The sequence below is a fragment of the Glycine soja genome, chromosome 10 (genome assembly GCF_004193775.1).
Source record: "Glycine soja cultivar W05 chromosome 10, ASM419377v2, whole genome shotgun sequence".
Taxonomy (NCBI): domain Eukaryota; kingdom Viridiplantae; phylum Streptophyta; class Magnoliopsida; order Fabales; family Fabaceae; genus Glycine; species Glycine soja.
In genome coordinates, this window is record NC_041011.1 from 51,330,271 (window position 1) to 51,350,551 (window position 20,281).

Here is a 20,281-nt window from a genome sequence, read left to right on the forward strand (position 1 = left end):
AATTAAAAATTTGTATTTTTTAATAAAATTTAATTTCTTACCAAAATAAACAAATTATTTAACAATTAATATATGAATTATTAACTTAAAAAATCAAGAATAAAAAATTAATATATAGCAATTAAAAATTGTATTTTTTAATAACATTTAATTTCTTACCAAAATAAATGAATTATTAACTTCAAAAATTCAAGAATAAAAAGTGAATATATAGAAACTATAAAATATTATATTTTTAATAAAATTTAATTTCTTACCAAAAATTGAATTATTTAACAATTAATAAATGCTTTTACATATTAAATAAATAATAAATTATTGGCTAAAATATAATGTGTTGCCCTATTTTCTTAAATATACGGTTCTAATTTTTTATTTTTTAATTAAAATATTGTCTTCTATTTTTTGAAAAATATACAACTTTAATTTTATTATTTTTTAAATGAGACATTTTTATCTCCATTTTTTAAAAAATTATAATAGTCAAATTTTATACTTGTTGACCGTAATTAAATAATTTTAAAAAATATTTGTGATGTAAATAATAAACTAATTAAAAATGAGATTTTAATCGCCAATTTTTTTAATTGGAAGAAGAAAAGTTTCAATTGAAAAACAGAAAGACTATTTTAAAAAATTGGAAGAAGAAAAGTTTCACTTGAAAAACAGAGAGACTATTTTAAAAAATGGGAAGAAAAAATTACATTTTAGCCTAAATTATTATATAGTAATTAAAAAAAATTATATAACATTTAATTTCATATTAAAATAAAATGAATTAATAATTAATAAACGATTATTAACTTAAAAAATTGAAGAATAAAAAATTAATATATGGCAATTAAAACTTGTATTTTTTTCTTACCAAAATAAATGAATTAACTATAAATATTCAAGAATAATTAATAAAGAAATCAATTTTATGTTACTGATTCAAACAAAATGTCGAGTTGTTATCGAATTTTAAATTATCAATTCATAAAAAGTGATATGATTCATTATGATAATTAGCCACAGATCAACCAGCCAAATCGATTTTGATAAACATAAACTAGTAAACTACGAACTATGAAGAAAATACATACATAACGGAACTTCTTCACACATGTCCAAATTCGTGTATAAAAAAACAAATATCACTAATATTTTGAAAAAGAATAATTCAGACGTCAAAAAAAAAATCATGTCGAATGAGACGGTAGAAAAAACGATGCAAAACATCGAAGTTCATTTCATTAAAATACTCTGCCATAGAAGAACCTTAAATTAATAACATAGTATAACATGGTTCGAGATCCCCTTGGACGGCTCTTAACAGCACGGGAAAAACCCAAAAGATTCTCTCCCCATCTCACTGCTCTAACTCTTACTAAGAACTTAACAACTCCCTCAAAAACAAATGAAAATATAAAACGCATAAAGTAACATTCACTCGCTCAGAAATTGGTATTGCAAATTCCTGAGATCTCACAAATAATAAATAAAACAAAAAACAAAACTAACAGAACTTGAGGCCATAACAAATAACAAAACTTAGGCACAAGGTATATTGAGGGGTTCCTCAATCCAACCAGCAAACTCATCAGCACCAAAATCACCAAAATCGAAGTCAGGAAGCTCACTAGGCTCAGTGTCATCAAACCCACCAATATGAATGTTCTCCAAGCCACCGAAATCCTCAAAACCCTGTCCATAATCATTAAACGACAGCCAATCAAAATCAAGCCCAAAATTTGGCTCAATCCCAGCAGCATCCGCAGCAACAGATGGTGGTGGTGGCAGGTTCAACAGACTCAAATCTGGTATCTCAAGCCCTGCAAGTTCAGCCACCAAATTATTAGCCCCAGTAGCTTCCTCAGTTGAACCATTACCCTTCTCAACGGATTTGGAAGCCGAGGTATCCAACTCAAGCACAGAGGATGGTGAATTGTGTGACAACATACTCTCTTCCGAGTCATCAGAAGTAGTAGAAAACTTTTCAGACACAGACACATCGGCGGCGGCAGCAGCAGAGGAGTTACAGCAGTTACTCTTATCAGAAGTTGTAGACAAAGGTTCAGAACCAGTTTTTAGAGTTTGAGTCTTTGCCATGGCTTCAAACTCAAGCCTTCTGGTTTCATAGGCTTTGGAAGCCTCTTCTGCAGTGTTGAAAGTGCCAAGCCATATACGAGTACACTGAAACGGGTCACGAATTTCTGCAGCCCATTTACCCCATTTTCTCTGCCTAACACCTCTATATTTCCCACAAGTGCTCCTTCTCGTTGATGGAGTGTGAGTCAAAACCCTCTTCTTGCTCTGGGGTTGACCTTCAGTGCAAACCTTCAATGTTGCATTTTTGCTGCTATTCACCTCACAGGAGCTAGTTTCAGGAGTAGTGGTGGTGAATGTTTGAGGGAGAGGGGGAAGAGACATCTCCAACACGCTTCTTTTTACTCTTCTCGGCTTCTGAACCCTCTCAGACTCATCTTCGGATGAATCAGTAGCATCAGGATCGTCGCAAATGATGCGAAGTTTTCTCATCGCCTTTGACTCTTTCGAGGAGTGCTGTTGGCGAAGCTTTTGCTTCGGTCTAGAAGCCGGTTGTTTTCGAAACTCGGACATGGTGGTAAAAAAAAAATAAAGAGAAAAACCCTCCAAAAACCTCCCTCAAGAGTACCCAGAAAGGAAACCGAATCGAATCAAAGAAGGGAATCTCCAAGGAACAAAAAAAAAAGGTAGCAAAATCTCTCAAGGTCTTAGGTGAAATCCCCTCTTAAGAATATGAAGAGATAAGAAAATCTTTGTATGTGAAAGCCTCCGAAACACTCCACTCCACAACAAGTCCTGTTAAAAAAAACACGAAAAATAAAACATCAGAACCAAAACCCATAAAACAAAACCAAGGAAATAAAAAAAAAACAACACACACCAAACGAACCTTTTTGGCCTCAATCGCATTGAAACAGGTAGGTTCACAGTATTGTGGCTCAGAATGCAGTGTAGCATACAGCAACAGTAGCAAACGAAGAGAGTCAAGAAGAAAGAAACGAAAGCATAAACAATGAAGAGCTTCAACGGAGCCCCAATCACTGCCAGAATAAACCAAGACGACATAAATCCACTGGTTGCCCTTCTTTTTTGAAGACAAATTCTCCGAGAAACGCAGAAATCAGGCCTCAAGCTTTATATGCTCTCAAGCTTTCACCTCTTCACTCGCCCAAGCAGGAGAGAAAAGAGTATCAACAAGTGAAAGATGCTGATATATATAACCAAAAAACAAAACAAAAACACTCTAGCCTAGTTTAGTTCCTCAGATTAAAAAAAAATTACAAATCTATGGCCAAGATTGTATCCTCCAGTACAACAAAAATACTAGTTTTATCGATATGAAGAAAACACTAGGCTGTGACTCGGGTGAACCAAGTCCAATAAATACAGAAGAAAAAAAAATAGCCGACCTTGACACAGAGAGTGAAACAGACGCGCAAATCTCTATAAAAACATCACAGACTGAGAATTTTATATTTTTAAGAATAAAGAAAACGCCATTACACGACCACTAATAATAAAAAAAAGGCAATGTTTCAATCGAAATGAGTTTCTCGAGAAGGAGAAGAAGAAAAATCAACGGAAAAGATTGAAATTACACATTCCACAATGAAATTTACCTTGTTTGTTTTTCACTGGGAAGGAGGAGGCTACTCTGTCTTTGCCTCTGTCTCTCTTGGTTTCTCTCTCCTCTGTCTCTGTCTGTCTTCTATGCTTGGCAGTGAGGGACCTCTCTCTCTCTCTCTGCTCTTTTCTACTACTTGTACACAGCACTGGCCTGAGCCATTCGCCTTTTTTTATCGCCGGTCAAAAATTGGCATTAAAGGTACCGAGTAGGTAAAACATATAAATATTAATTATGCAAAGTTAATTTTATTTCCATTATTATTTTTAGGTGTGAGCTGGCATGGGGCTGTGTAACACTGCACATACTACATCAACCATGCATGACCCATCAACATATATCATGCCAATATAGTGTAACGTCTCGTCTTTCGATACTTACTCCCTCGGAATCCCATGTTTCTGTTGCTCCACGCGTGCATCTAACGTGCAGGGCTGGCTTCTTTACGAGGATCCCACGCCAAGTGAAATCCACGCGCGTAAAGTGCGATTGGGGGAACGAAAGCCTCGGGGATGCAGCTTTTTACGCCGCCAACGGTGACTAACAAAAGGAACGCTTCGGTTGCAACACTACACAATGATAACGGACACCGCTGCTGATATTTTTACTGGAAATGCCAATATTGGTGCCTGTCTTTTCGCCGAGTAAATTAAATTATATTTATAAAAAAATTTAAAAAGGTAAAGGAGGAGAAAAAAGGGAAATAGAGTAAATGTATTTTTAATTTTTACTGTTATATATTTACTATTTTCTAGGAATTTGTTTTATTTTTTTGCAAAATACTTCTCCTTTTTTGTTTGATTTGTTTCATTATTTACTGTATACGAAGAAAACATATATTATCTTTTTAATATGAGTTTAACCCTAAATACTGAGTATTTTTTTCTTTTTTGTTTGATTTGTTCCATTATTTACAGTACGGAGAAAACAAAGTAAGTGTAATTTATTTCTTTTTTAAAAAATCATAAATCATCATTTAAACTATTATAAGATAATTATTTTAAAAATTAATAAATTCATCTTATATTATATTATTGATTATATAATTAAACAACTGTATAAAACTTTTTAAATTCTTAATGCATAACTTTTTTTCTCTTAATATATGCCATAAACATAACAATATAATATATCAAAAATAGTATAAAGATCATGAAATAGTTTACTATTTTTAGCTACTCGCTGTATTGTGTTTTTCATTCAATAAATTTTATTTTTGTTTTTAAATTAAGTTTCTTTTTTTGGTACATTTTTAAATTAATTTCAATCATTCATAAATTTAAAATGTAATTTACTTGTTAAAAATATTTATTATGATGAATTTTATTCTAATATAATTTTCTATAAAAAAAACCTAACATAATTTACATATTCAAAAATATTTATTAATTATAAATTCAGTCGTCTAAAAAATATTTCTCATGTGCTTTAATTACACACATTAAATTAATAGTGAGTGTGTGTAAAATTTTATTCGGTACTAATATTAATGTTTCAAAATAGGGGAACGTGTAATTTTAGTTTCCCTGGTTTTACAAAATTTCAATTCTAGCCTCCTTGAAATTTTATTTATTACAACATTTCGTCCCTTGATTTTCAAACTTTGCAATTCTAGTGCTTCTGTTAATTTGTAGTATTGATTGTTATAGTTAACCATCATCTATTAAATCACATGATACATTTAAAATGAGTTTATTAAAAATTAAATTAAATTAAATCTGGCGACTCCTTCTTCTCCAACCCTTGGCCTTTTGGAAGACAATGACACCGACAGAATATTTATGTTTTTAATTATTTTTTACTTAATTTAATTAAATAATTATTATATTTATATTTTAATAAAATCATTTTAAATGTGTTATATCATCTAATAAATTGTCAACTATAACAATTAAATGCTTGAAATCAGCATAAAGACAAAAATTGCAAAATTTGAAAACTAAAACAACCAAATGTTAAATAAATTTTTAGAGGAATCAAAATAAAAATTATGTAAAAGTAAAGGGATCAAAGTTACAATTTACAATCAAAATAAAAATATTTAATTTTTTTCTATATTAAATCTTAAAGATCATGGTTAGAATATTTTTTTTAATAAAAGCTGAGAAAATATAACTGCAACACTCTTAATTTTTTTGGTTTGATTTGTTTCAGCACCTACTATACAATAGTTATACAGATAAAGAAATGGCTTTCCATTTCCCAGCTAGTGACTATATGCAATATAGTATTTTAAGAAAAAATAAACAGTATTTTATATTTGAATTTTATGAATAAAGAATATGATTGAGAATTAAGATCTAATGAAAGGAACCGATTGAATTATTGACAAAAACTAATAATCAACAAATTACAAATGACTAGATACTCTATAATATTATCATGATAACAATAATAATTGAATTATTTTACTTAAAAAAAGGAATTATCACTCTTGAATGAAAACATTTTAAAATGTTATTCTTAAGGGTTTGTATAACTAATCTCAGTTAAAAATGGAGTTAAACAATCGTATCTCATCATGTGACCCAATAAAATACATTCATTTATGCAAATTTTTTATACATAAAATTTATATAATCTTATTAGGTCACTTAAGGTGAAATAATTTAAGCTAATTTTTACTTGTGATCATACCTATTTTCCTGAATTGCATGACAAGAATCACCCCGGACAAAAAAGTTAATTAATATCCAATTGAGTTAAACTTACATTTACATCCTCCATAAAGGAAGGAGTTTGAAGCATAACTAGGAACAGAATCATAAAAACAATCCATCTGCTAAATTGTTTGCATCACGCCTAATATGCAGTAAAACACAACTCTAGAAATTTCCTTTCACTTTCCAAATCTCATTTTTCAGCTCATAGAGACACCCTATTCTTAGTGAAAGTATTTTCAGAGTTCTTTTCTTCTTAATGAGACATGTGCCTTATCATAATCATGTAGCTTAAGATGCATTATACATGCATCCATGTTACGTTAAACAGTTTTATTACACTCGTTGATGCTTTTATTGTTTTGTTTTAATCATAAAATAAATAATACTATTTATCTTATTTAACTTCTATAAAAAAATTATCTGTTTCATTATGTCTTTTCCTCTAACTATGTCTCTCTATTCTTCCTATAGTTTTTTTTAAAAAAAAAATTGTCAATAATTAAAAATAATGGTATATCACATTACAAAATGTTTATCATAAAATTGAAATATAATTTACATGTTAAACAATATTTTTGTTATAAATTTTAATTGTAATATTATTTATATATTCAAAAATATTTATTAGTTATAAATTTTAATTATATAAAATTAATATTTGTCATGTGCATTAATTACACATGTTTGTTTTTACTGAATAAATTACGCATGTTAAAATGTTAGTGTGTGCGTGCTTGTGTATGAAAAATGATATTCAATGTATATGAAAATATATTTAATGTTTGAAATTATAGCATATTTAATGTTTTTTTCTATATTTAATAGTCAAGATAATGATTCAAGTATTTTTAAAAAATATAGAAAATCTAACTATAATACTGTTTTTTTTAGTTGTCTCAACACTTGCTGTATGATAATTGATAATGTACTTATATCGATAAAAGAAAAAAAGAAAAAAGAATAGGCTTTCGATTCGCCATGCTAGTCACTATATGTCATAGAATATTTTAATAACATATTAAAGGAGATATTTTACATTTTATTAAAATATTTTAATATTAATCTAGCGTGTATAATAAAATTGAATTATTGTTTTTTATTATATATCATCCTCGAATAAGAACATCTCTAAAAGTTATTCTTTGATGAAAGTATTTTTAGATTTATTTTTATTCTCAATAAAACATGTGTCTTTCCATAACCATGCGGGTTAAGCTACAACGTGTACGCATGCATATTAAGAGTGCGATTACACTCATTATTTTTTATTACTTTGTTTTAATCATAAAAAAAGTTAATTTCATCTCTTTTAAACTATAAAAAAAATATCAGTCTAACTACAACAAACAATTTCAAAAGTGAGATACCAACGATTTTTTTTTTTTTTTTGTGATACAGGTTTATTTTAAATATTTGATATTTAATTTAAAAAAATAATAAAATTAAAATATATAGATTGAAATAGATAAGCAAGTTAGAGTGATTTGAAAATGTCGACAATTTTTTAACTAATTGTTAAATAAAATAAAATTTAAAATAAAAATAAAAATATTTCTTAGATCAAATAATATATAGGCTTAAATATATTTTTGTTATATGAGATATATAATTTTTTTAGATTGTTATTTATTTAATATTTTTTTATCTAACGTTTTTAATTTGTTGACTTTGATACATGCCATTAATATGAGACCGTTAAGTGACGTGTACCCGAAATAACACTGTTACTTTTCGCATCATCCCTCTTAATTTCACGTATTTAATAATATTTAAAAAAGACACTAAGTTTAACGTATGAGATTTAGATAAGACGGGCATCTCAATGAGACCAATAACATTGTAAAACACTTTAAAAAATGCTTTCATTTAAGAAAAATACTAAGTTAAAAAAAATATAAAAAATACTAAAAATCTCATGTTGATTAATACTAGCCGTTTAAAAAACTCTTTGTTGAATATTCTTATTCCTATTTATATAAAAAAGCAAATATTTTAAATTTATGTACAGTCATTTAAATTATGATATAAGGTTATTTTGAATTACTTACGAACAAATTCTAAAAAAAACTATTACAATTGCAGTGGGATCAATTCATTAAAATTCATAAATTTTTAAATTTATATTATTGTTGTTCTTATAAAATAGTTATTATGACTGTATTATGACCTTAAAATTTAAATTCAAATTGAATCCTTTTAATTCTACAATAACAAATGTGTTTGTCTTTCAAATATCCTTTTTATAATTATAATTTTTTTTATGAGAAAATGTTAGTTATTAGTTTACTTACTTTTTACTTACTGGTGAAGAATTCAAACTAATAACCTCATGCTATAATTATAAAATGAATTTAGAAAATTTTGAATTTAATTAAATATTTTTATATTAATTCACTCATTGAATTTCCACCAAAAAAAATTACTCATCGAAAATTATAATAATTTTTTAATTTATCTTATCAAATGATTATATATATAGAAATACTGATAAAATATAATCTTCACCAATCACCAGTAATAATAAAAAATATATTCTATTATACACAAGTTTCTTAAAATAGAAAACTTTTACCATTTGTTTAACAATTGTGTGTTTTTCTTGTATATTTATACTTATATTTTAAAAAATCATCTTAATTGAAAATGCTCATATAATATATGAGAAGTTTTTAGTGTACAATAACGGCTATGAAAATTGAACATTAATGCTCATGCTCACGCATCTATCCCAATTCCTCACCACTTGCTAATACTAGTGGTCATACGTGCTACTGTTATTTAAAAATAGACATTTTTTTTTTTTAGTGTACGTGTGTGTTTCTCTCATCGTGTATGTGTGTTTTTCTTACATACGTGTGCCCGTGTCTCTTTTTTTCTCATTATGTGTGTGTTTGTTATTTTGTGTGTGCATATTTTTCTCACTACGCTTGTCTGTGTATATTTCTTTCTTTCTTTTTTATGAAGAGGGGGAAAATATTTTTTCTTATTATATGTGAGTCCGTGTGTAAATACGTGGATTTTTCTTATTTGTGTGGTGTGTGTTTTTTTATTGTATGTGTGAGTACGTATTTGTATATTTTATAATTTACGCTCTATATACAATACAACTATGGTGCATGTGTGGGTGTAGCTGTGGTGCACGTGTGCACATGTTTTTCCTTTCTTTCTTATTATAACGTATGAATGTTAGTATTTTGTAATCTATAATGATGTGTACCAACATTACATCATAAAAAAAAAAGATTTATGTTAAATTATAATTTTGATTTCTAGTTTTATAAATTAGTGATTTTAGTTATTTTGATAGATTATTAAAAAATAAATTTTGATTAATTGAGTTATCAAGTTAATTATAAATCAACTAAAATCATTAGTTATTAAAATAATAATAATAATAAATTATTAATAATTATAATTTTCAACAATAATGTGCTTCTCCTTTTTTTCAAACACCTTTTCCACCTATTTTGTCTTTCGTAACTCCACCGATAACAATGATTAATAGTCTTTTATTAATATTTTAATAATTAATAATTTTTATTTAATTTATATAATTAATTTAATGTCTCTTGATAATCACAACTATTAGTTAATAATCTACTATGAAACCAAAATCATCAATTTATAAAATTATAAAAATCAAATATTATAATTAAAAATTAAAAAGTTCAAAATCATAAATTTAAAAAATTAAAAAACCAAAATTACAATTTAATCGAAGATCTAATGTTTAACCATCCTAGATAAAAAAATATAACTCAAAAAAGAAATTCAATCAAAAAGTAATCCGTTACCTCCTTTATAAAAGACTAATTAGCTTGAGATTACTATATAAACTATGGTATATTCAGATTATATGACATATTTATTAATCAGTTAAATATTATATTTTATTATTTTAAATATCATATAACATCTAATTTTTTATTATTTTTAATTTAGTTTCTAATTTCTTACCTATCAATATCAACTAATACACCTCTTTGTTTTTTTACTGCATTAGTATATATATATATATATATATATATATATATATATATTTAAATGAAGTATTTGATTCTTAATATATTGATGCAATCTTTAAATATTAAATTATATATGTAATTAGTTTAAAAAAATGTAAGTTGCACATGCCACAAACTATTAATTAGTTGTATTAGCATCAGTAAATCCTATAATTAATGCATAGTTACATTACCGGAACAAAAATCTACTTTATTTAAACTTAAATACTTATTTATTTTCCTTGGGTCTACTTATTGGATCAATGATTAATATTGTTTGCAATATCTTGACTCTAAATATACTCTGAAAATTAAATATGAGTTCTTTTGTTAAATAGATTAATTCATAAAAATATAACAAAATCTTAAATTACTACATCATTCATTCACATTTCTTTAAACTTAAATATAAAAAAAATAACTAATTTTAATTAATTAAGAAAGTCAATTTGATTGAAAAAAATTAGTTAACATAATTTAATTAAAAAAAACATATGCACAAATAACTAAATTATACTAGAATAAAAGTATTTTATGAAATGATATAAATATTTAATTTATGCAGCTAAAAAATGTTATTCTAATATCACATTTATATATATATTATGTATGTAATCCAATATTTTACTCTAAAATTTTATAATTTAAATGATATTTTTATAATTAGAAATAAGTTTTTTTTTTAAATAGTAAGTAATACGTCTCCAAACATTGTATGGGTCACTATATTAGTATAATATATGAGAATTTAATAGTAATAGCTGGCAAGCATCCATAATGCGGTGCATGAATATTGTATGGATATTTGAAAACGCAGGCGAAAAAAGTTATAATAGTAAAAATATGAAAATACTCAAATGCAAATGATTAATTTTGATATAAAAATAAAAACTAAATTAATTGATGGGATGTGTTTACCCTTATGACTAATTTATTTTCATTGATAAATAAACATTTTAAAAGTAAAAAAATCTTATAATTTTTTTTATTTGATTAGGTTTAACAATCTTACTGCGTAGGGTATTAATATACTATTAAACTATATTATATAACAATAATAATATAAAAAATGCTATATCACCCCTTTAATTCAGTCAGAGAAAGTTTTAGAAATAATATAGTGAACACTTGCTTGGATATTTTATTCAGTCATTGAAAGTACAAGATATATTTTTTTAGTCTTCATGTTATAGTTACCGATCCTGGTTCCAGTATGTTGACGTCATAGTGCTTCAGCGATAACTGAGCTCCAACGTGGGATCTCGCAAAGATGAAGGAGTTCCAACTCGGACACTGAATTTTACGGAATTAATTAATTAAGAGTCACTCCATAAAATATTTCTCCCTTTTTTTTTTTAATTTATTTTATCAAATGCCAAACACGTCCTTAATTCTTATTAACTAGAAGCGGTGACCTTAATTACTTTTTCAGGGTTTTGTTGGCTAATGCTCTAAGACTGGTTAAATAGTTTATAATAAAACCTTTTTATTAGAAATAAATTAAAATCGTCAGTTTATTATTCTATTTTTTGTTTAACCGAAGAAAATTAATAAATGAACGTGCGTGGAGAGTGTCCTATGACATGTTTGGTAATGAGTTGAAAAGTAATTTTGAATATTTGGAGAGTAAAGTCATTTTGATGCAGTAACATGTGTGATTATCCTCAAAAACGTGTTTGCAAATAAAAATTATCTTGAAATTAAGTTTTGCCAAAGAAAAAATTTAATTACTTTTACAAACTCAATTTATAAGCTTAAATTTGAATAGTTCAAAATCTAAACATGTACTTGGTCATTAGTGTTGTAAATAAATAATAAGGGTTGTTAGGTGCAAGCAAGAATCATAAATTGCCATGGATCATGTTGGATCATATCTAGTCATTATTTAATACTGGTACTAACACGACCGGTATTAGAAGATCACGTGATGCGAGCGTGTGTGCAGGCAGAGTGAGAGTGAGAGTAAGATATTTTCACTTGTCATGATGACGGGTCACGTGACTCATGGAATGGTCTTATATATGCACATGATGAAGGATGAGCAGCATAGAGAGTGTGGTGTGGGGTGGGGAAAAAAGGGGAATGCATGTGGGTTACGGAAGTGAATGAGTGAGAGGTGCTTGCTTCGGTTTCCCGCCAATAGCGCCGACGTGGAACCCATCTTTGGCGCCAAAAATGTCCGCAAGACGCGCCACACGTGCTCAGTGATGGGACAGGTGTCCTTCGCTGCTGGCTGCACCCTTGTCAACGACTCACCACCATGTATATGTATGTCTCTCTACTCTACTACCTACGTAGTTACTTGTTAGGCTAAATACTCATTCTGCCATCTATAAGTATATTTCACTATCACAGCTCAAGAAAGTATTACAAATTTAATTTATGCTTCAAAGTGTATTTTTTTTGTCATTTTACTTCTGCCGTTAAAAATATTTTTTTAAAACATTTTTCATACTTAGCATGTTATTTCTCTACGTAATAATTGATGATACGCACGTATAAAACACTTAAAAATACAAGAAGTAAATGATAATGACAACTAACAATATGGGTGTAGAAGACAAATGACAATTACTATTATTTTGATTCTTGAGTAGACGACTAAATGTATAATATCAATTATCATGTATGTATCATATGTATATCATTAATTGTCACATAGGTTAACTTTAATGACTAAGTAACATATAAATTATACTTTTAAGATTTTTTTTTTTAAATTTAATATTTCCAAGGATCTAAGTGATAATAAATTACACTTGCCAAGTACAAAAAAATCATCATTCACCCTTACTTTTTACAAAAAGACATTTGTACAAAACTGTATAGTATTTTAGTTGTTGTATTACACGTTATACATATTTATTTTATTCAATTAAAATATTATAAATAATTATATTTAATACATAAATTATGTTTTAATTTACGTAACACGATAAATTATATTTTAAAGTTTTTTTTTCATTGTTTGCATTTGCTATAAAATTATTACAATTCGATTTAGACATAAAATAAAAGAAAAGCACTAAATTAAAAGAGAAACACATGCAATCAAGAAAAAAAATTCAAATATATAAATAAAAATAAAAAGAATAAGAGATACTTAGTTCCTTACTGACTGAAGCATAATAATCTTTATAAATATCGCCACTTTTATCAAAAAATGTGAGTTCAGAATTTATATTTAGTTCCATCTGGAATCAAATATAATTATATAAGATACCTAATATAAATATTTGTATAAAAATTTAATATTATTTTTGAATTGGCTTGCATTAACCTATACGTCAAAAAATTAATTAGCAAAATCTGAAGGAATGTGAAACAAAAATAAAAACACACTAGTTCAACTTCAATCAAAAACTCCGTATCGGGTCAAGAAACAATTAGCGAGAGTGACGCCTCTGTCGGCTAAAACAGGGGTCATTTCGCTTTTAAGTAGACTTTGTTCACCTAATAATCGACCAAAAGGCCAAATTAGTTTCCAACTTTTTTTGTTTTTGTTTTATTAAACAACAAAGCTAGAGCCGAGTAATGAATTTTTGTGATCTTGTATCTTCAATCCAGTGTAATCCCTGTTCGATTAGACTCGGTCTACGCTGAATTTATCGTATAAATTACGATTTTAATATTTGCAAACGAATGCATGTTTTTGTAATAAAAATATATATTATATATTGTGATTTTATCAGAAGGCTAACAATTATGAATGCAAGAATTAGCAAATTGTACTCTTATGGAGTGGATCAAGATTAAAATATCAGACAAGACAATCATTTAGAGAATTTCCTAATCACGACAATACCTCCAAAAGCTTAATCTTACAACAATGGCTCTATTTCACACAAATAATTGAAAAGTTAATTAGAAGTTAAAAAATTCTTGAAGATTTGCATCATCATATGTTTCCTGGTATTCGCGTTTTAAATGAAGCAAGGATTTCAAAAGATTAACATTTGAAAGATCATTAAAATAATGTTATGATCAACTTAGCAAGATATCAATAAGAGAGAAAATTGCAAATAAAAGGCCAAGAAACAGTTTTGCAATGTAGAATCGAAGAAATCAATTTAGTTGAAGTGCCAAAAAGAAAATCCTGTTGATCATAAACTGGGAACAATTTTTGTTCATATATTCTGTGTCGGACTTTATTGGTTGGGTTGATCAGGGTTATATTTCATTGTTTTTCCTTTGTTCGAGTATTAGTTTAGACCCAAACACCAAAATCCAAAAAGTCCTCGATTAAGGAAAGCTAGGGAGTGAGCCTTAGTATTGATAAGGTTGTGCAAAGCCTGTAGTTTAGTATACCTTGTAAGGTTTTCGAATATATACTATATAGGCTTGGAAAGTCTGATTTGAGAATATTCTAGGTGTGATCAGGTTGATTACAATGAAAAAATCTCTCTTAGTGAGAAAACTAGACTTAACCTTAGATATTTATTTGGGGTGAATCAAGATAAATAATTCCCTATTGCATTTTGGTGCATTTGGTACAAAATATCTTTAGGTGGACATAATTTTGGATGAATTAACTTATAATAAAGCAACTTTGCCCCCATTTTTTTATTGTGGTTCTTTAATAATCAATACCGTCTCTGACTCTACAGGATTTTAGCGCTCTATTTTTCGATTTTGTCAGAAGAAAATATGTTGCGTTTGATATTTTGAGAACCACATTTGTAACTTGTAAGGCCAACATTCTCAGAATTTTAATATCTATAATCCTTGCTTGTGCATGTATCTTTGCATGAATTGGAATATAATGACTAGTTAACTACCAATAAATATGTTGTCTTGACTAAATTTATAAACAATAGATACATTTAATTTATTACACTAACATCAGGATTCCACTAAGCACCAAAGGCAAAACGAAATTTGAATTCAAGCATGTCAAAGTTTCACATAACATTGAGAGGCAGCCAAAGGAGGAGCTTTATACTAGCTCATCTCTCCTTCCACGACACTGATGAGATTTATAGAAAACATAAACTTGTAAAAGAAGGTTATAACTTACAAAGTTTCAATTAAGATGAAACAATCTCAAGTTATGATCCCATCTTCCAGGTCACATTAAAATTTTTACCTACAGGGATATTCAAACCCTTCAATCCTACCATCAATATTTTATCTCCATCTCCCTGCCCGTACAAGTACTTATGTTGAGTTGTGCTGACTTGCACATTTGACAAACTCATTAGTGGTTCTCCATCAATCTCAATTTTAGGTAGTGCTCCATTTCGGTTTAATCCCAACACATTTATCGTGTCAATAACCCAACCTTTATCTAAAGCAAACTTGCCCTCTTGGACTTCTGACCAAATTTTCACTGTTCCTTCTTTGATAGTTGCATGGAAATCAATGTAGGTTGAATAGCCATTTACAAGCTTCATTTCTGGCAGCTCATCATCATCAAGGAATAGATTCCCTTTGGCTTCTCCGTCAGTTGCACCAGCGGGGAAGGTCACAATGAGGCTGAAGGGTGTCATTCTAGCATCCTTAGATATCATTCCACCCTGTTGCATTGGAAGAATGCTATTCTGATACAAATGTACATTGACCACATGCAAAGGTGCGTCAAGGGTAACATAGTTTCCATCTTTTGACACAATGGTCTGTGTTAAATCAAACAAATTGTACCAGGTTCCAGGAAGGAAGAGTGCTGTAACTTGTGTTTTTCCTTGCTCAAGCACAGGAGAAATCATTAGACTGCTCCCTAGTAAGAACTGAGTGCTGAGGCCATAACATTCAGTATAAGTTGGAAATGAGAAGAAAAGAGGCCTTGCAATTGGTGCTCCACTAACATGAGCCTCATAGTTCAAGGTGTAAAGATACGGGAGGAGCTTATACCTCATACCTAAAGCATTTCTAGCTGACTCAGCTACTGATTCCCATTGGTAAAGTTCCTGTCTAGGGGAGTAGAAGTTTGCATGGTCCCTTGAGAAAGGGTAGAAGGCACCAACTTCAATCCACCTATTGCAAAGCTCTTCAGTTGGTGCTGGATAGAAACCACATATGTCTGAACCAACCATTGGAACCCCAAATATTCCAAAATTGAGCATCGTGGATATTGAGTACCTTAAGTCCTCCCACGTGCCCTTATTGTCACCAGTCCAATGTGCAGCATATTTGCCTGAACCTACATAAGTGGAGCGGGACAATATGAAAGGTCGTTTTCCTTTAAGCCCTTGAAGGGCCTTGTGAGTTGCAATTGCTTGAGAGAAACCATAAATGCTGTGAGCATCATACTCCAAAACACCATCATAGTGAACTGCACTAGTGGCTATAGTTTTGAAGCCTATAGGAGCCTGTACTCCAGAAGCATTAATTTTGTAGGGAGGATCATCCCACCGTGTGCTTGTGATGTTCTTGCAATCTAAGCAACATATCCACCCAGGTCCTGTTCCACTAGGGCACACTTTTCCCTTGGGAATTGTGCACTTTCCAGAGCAGAAATTTGAAGCTTCATTCATGTCAATCCATAGGCCATCAACAGGCACTAGTTCATGGAAGCGACGAATCTCGTCAACCCACCAGGAAACTGTTTTTGGATTGAGAAAATCAGGAAAATATACTGCTCCTGGCCAAACTTGAGCCAAGAAAGGTTCACCTTCATACTTGATAAAAACATCATCAGCGATACCCCTTTGATATACACCATAACTGGAGTTAACAGCAATTCCTGGATCAATGATTACAATGTATTTCATGCCAATGCTATGTATTCTGTCCAGGAAGTCTAAAAGCTTGGAATGAGGGTAGTTAACTGGATTGAGTGTGAAGTCCTTGTGGCCATCCATGTGATCATCATCATTCCAGATCACATCAAGTGGGATTTTTGCCTTCTTGTAATTCTCGACAACATCTTCTACTACGGATAGATTGTGATAGCCCCATCTGCATTGGTGGAATCCTATAATATTATACCAAAAATAAAATAAGTGAGCATGTTTGTCAAGTACCTTTTACAAACAAGTTCTCTTCATACAAATGATAGTTCTGGCAGACAAGCATGAAACATGATATATATTTGGGAATTAAACAATTTCTTGATAAGTTTTAAGCTAGATCTTGAAGCAAAGCATAATGATTAATCCTACCTACCCATATATTTAATTGCCAAGTAATGTGGAAAAGCGAGTAAAATGGAAACAACTGACAAGCATATTTACCATAAAAAAATTTCAAAAATAAATGCTTGAGTAGAGTTACAGCACAAAATCTTTTACTATTTTCATCAAGTTCATGCTCTCCTCGTTATTATATGTATAGACTATGCATTGATATAAACAAAACAGATGCCTGTTCTGTCTTCATGATGAATTAGTTTATATGCAATAGCCCTACCGATATTATTTCCCACAATCGAAGGCTAACCTTATTTACTAGACAAGATAGCAATACTTTTTTATACAGATACATATATATTACCACCTCTAAAGAAAGAAAGAAAGAAGGACAGAATGATAGGTATCATAATGCATATACAAAAATGGTTCTTGAAAAAGACCCACAAATTGCTTTATTCACAATACATGCAAGTCATAAAAACCAAAGTTCTATGGCAAAGATTACGAGTAAAGATTAATTTAGTTTCACTTTGCTAATTAGTAGCAACTAGTGGGACAATGTTTTGTTGTTTGCTAATTACAATGGAATGTTCTGTCAAAAAGAGCATTAATATATAACCAAAAGGCATTATTAAAATTAAAATATGACCTGAAAGCTTTCCTAGTATACAAATAATACAAATAGATTCAGAAATTAAAATAATTTTGCGGACCTAACTTTTACAAACAAGGAAAACATCCCTGTCATTCAATGTCACAGACATGGTAAAGCCAAAAAACTTCTAATTGGAAAACCATGGCCCATTGCATTATATGCACACCAAGAACGTGCTCCTGTAATCGCACACATAAAGAAACTCATTGAATTTACAATCAGAGAGTTGAAAACACTGTTTATTTTTTTTTTCGCTTGATCCAAGGCAAGAATTATTTGTCAATTAAGTATTATTGTCTCACAAATAGCAAGCCCCAGTTATGTCAATTAATAATTCCTCTACAAATGGGAATGGTTCTGTGGCACCCAAATGACTAATGCAAATGCATACTAAATAGCAAAAAAATTATAAGAGAGAGTGAAAAGAGAAGCATACCAAAAGCCCAATAAGGCATTGGAGCAGGTCTGCCAATTAAGGAAGTGTACTGATCCACAACATTGAGAGGGGTGGGTCCAGCAAAGAAGTAAAAATCGAGCACCCCTCCAATAATCTTGTACGTGAGAGAGGTTCCTCTATAGAACACATCCATTCCATTGCTATTCAACAAAAGAACACCATGTGCATAAGGCTTGCCACCTTCATTTCTGAGATCCATGTACACAGGGTGTGACCCGTATAAATCAGTGTTGAGATTAATGGCTGATACATCAGTGGTATACAAAGTGGACGGGTCATTTGGGTACAGCTTGATCCCGTGTGGCTGTGTGTTCTCTCCTAAACCATACAAAGATGCATCTTTGGGCAATTTGGTAGAAATTTCAAGGTACTGGTCCTTGAAGACCAATGAGTTGAACTCATTAGAATTGGAGTCAAAAAGGGTATCCCCATTTGACTTTCTTTTGACAGAAAAACTAAACGGGTCTGAAATGTAGCTGAAGACAAGGTCAGAGCCAGAGCCAGAGTACTCGGACACTGATACTAGGTTCTTCTTCCTCGACCATACGATGTATTGATTCAGAGCCGGTGGTTGCTCCCTTGGCAAAAGGTTGTAAGGAACCTCCCACCTTTGTTTCTTTGCGTCAGTGATGTGTACCCTCAAACGGTTCTCAGTCTCGTGCCTGTAAAACCAAGAACAATGAACAAGAGTTTAGTACTAATTCTCCTAATAACAACCATCCAAAACCTCAAGACAATTAAGTAGACGAGTCACATTTCTTATATATCTGGCCAGATAAATGTGGGACTAGTTACTCATAATAGGTTTTACAGATTAAAAGTTGGATGGAGAAAATGTGAATGCATAATAACGATACTAGTAAATATGAGTTACTTGACATAGAAGCGTAAAAGGGGAAGGTCAGGGCCATAGACATTGTTGTTCTGCTTAACTTGGAGGAGCCCTACAAGGGAACCATCAGGGGCATCTTTGATGGAGATTAGACGGTAGCCCAGGCCAATTTTGTTAGAGGAGCTAGTAGCCTCTTCAGCGGTTACATGTAGAAGCCAAGTAAGAAGGAGGTAAGAGAGACAGAGAGTAACTAAGCGAATAGAAGAAGCCATAGCTCAGTTTGTTGTGATGCTTGTCTTCATCGGATCCATTACGACGCGTGACTTGGTTGGGTTGAGCCACAATATCAATGGTCCCCACATTCTTGCTTATCTCCGTGGATGCGGGGATTGTGGACCCACTTTGCATTACTCATTTTTTTGCACTAAGTGGGTGGGGATATCTTAAAAGCTTTTTGGTATTTCTTTCTCGCACTTATTTTTGTTTTTCTGTCTTTTTACATTTTAAAACCACACATGCGTCGTGAGTCAAATCTGTCCATTTTCTTATCCTACTCGCTTTGATTCAACTCTTTGGAGTTTATGCCAACCTTTACTGATCAGAGGACTGAAATGAAATAATTAATAGTCATGGCTAAAATTTGACTAACATAAACCTGCTAAAATTTACCACAGAATTTCCCATGCTTCTTGTATCCATTTGTTTTTAGTGAATTTAACCTCTCACATGTTAAAAGTACTTTTAACTTGTGAAAGAAAGAGTAGATATAAACGACAAATAAAAAAGAATCTGGCAAACCATGGAGAATGAATGCATTATAAGTTAATTTCTGCTAAAAGTGTAGGTTTATTGTCCATTAAGAACTTCTTATCCAACATGTTCGGCCTCCTTTTTCTTGATCCAACTAGCTAGGTATCCGCACGAACCATCCCTTGACGCATGTTAGAA

At 30.2% G+C, this 20,281-nt stretch overlaps 2 protein-coding genes across 2 annotated transcripts; both read right to left on the reverse strand.

The window, feature by feature from the left end:
• Nucleotides 1–1,199: 1,199 nt before the first annotated feature.
• Nucleotides 1,200–3,836, reverse strand: LOC114372243 (ethylene-responsive transcription factor ERF118-like). The gene is made up of 3 exons (XM_028329717.1): nucleotides 3,648–3,836; nucleotides 2,918–3,235; nucleotides 1,200–2,823 (listed from the first exon to the last, which is right to left on the reverse strand). The coding sequence occupies exon 3, from the start codon at nucleotides 2,599–2,601 to the stop codon at nucleotides 1,534–1,536; it is 1,068 nt and encodes a 355-aa protein (XP_028185518.1). The 5' UTR covers nucleotides 2,602–2,823; nucleotides 2,918–3,235; nucleotides 3,648–3,836; the 3' UTR covers nucleotides 1,200–1,533.
• Nucleotides 3,837–15,167: 11,331 nt separating this feature from the next.
• Nucleotides 15,168–19,658, reverse strand: LOC114369954 (alpha-xylosidase 1-like). The gene is made up of 3 exons (XM_028327234.1): nucleotides 19,376–19,658; nucleotides 18,481–19,163; nucleotides 15,168–17,232 (listed from the first exon to the last, which is right to left on the reverse strand). Exons 1-3 carry the CDS (start codon nucleotides 19,603–19,605, stop codon nucleotides 15,368–15,370), a joined length of 2,778 nt encoding a protein of 925 aa, XP_028183035.1. The 5' UTR covers nucleotides 19,606–19,658; the 3' UTR covers nucleotides 15,168–15,367.
• Between the last annotated feature and the right edge of the window lie 623 nt (nucleotides 19,659–20,281).

Bases quoted from the DNA above. Each gene is read 5' to 3' on its own strand.
- LOC114372243 (XM_028329717.1), bottom strand. From the start codon at position 2,601: ATGTCCGAGTTTCGAAAACAACCGGCTTCTAGACCGAAGCAAAAGCTT.
- LOC114369954 (XM_028327234.1), bottom strand. From the start codon at position 19,605: ATGGCTTCTTCTATTCGCTTAGTTACTCTCTGTCTCTCTTACCTCCTT. The intron at 19,164-19,375 runs GTAACTCATATT...TTGGTTTTACAG, and splicing joins CTTTTACGCTTCTATGTCAA to GCACGAGACTGAGAACCGTT. The intron at 17,233-18,480 runs GTATGCTTCTCT...ATAATATTATAG, and splicing joins AATGCCTTATTGGGCTTTTG to GATTCCACCAATGCAGATGG.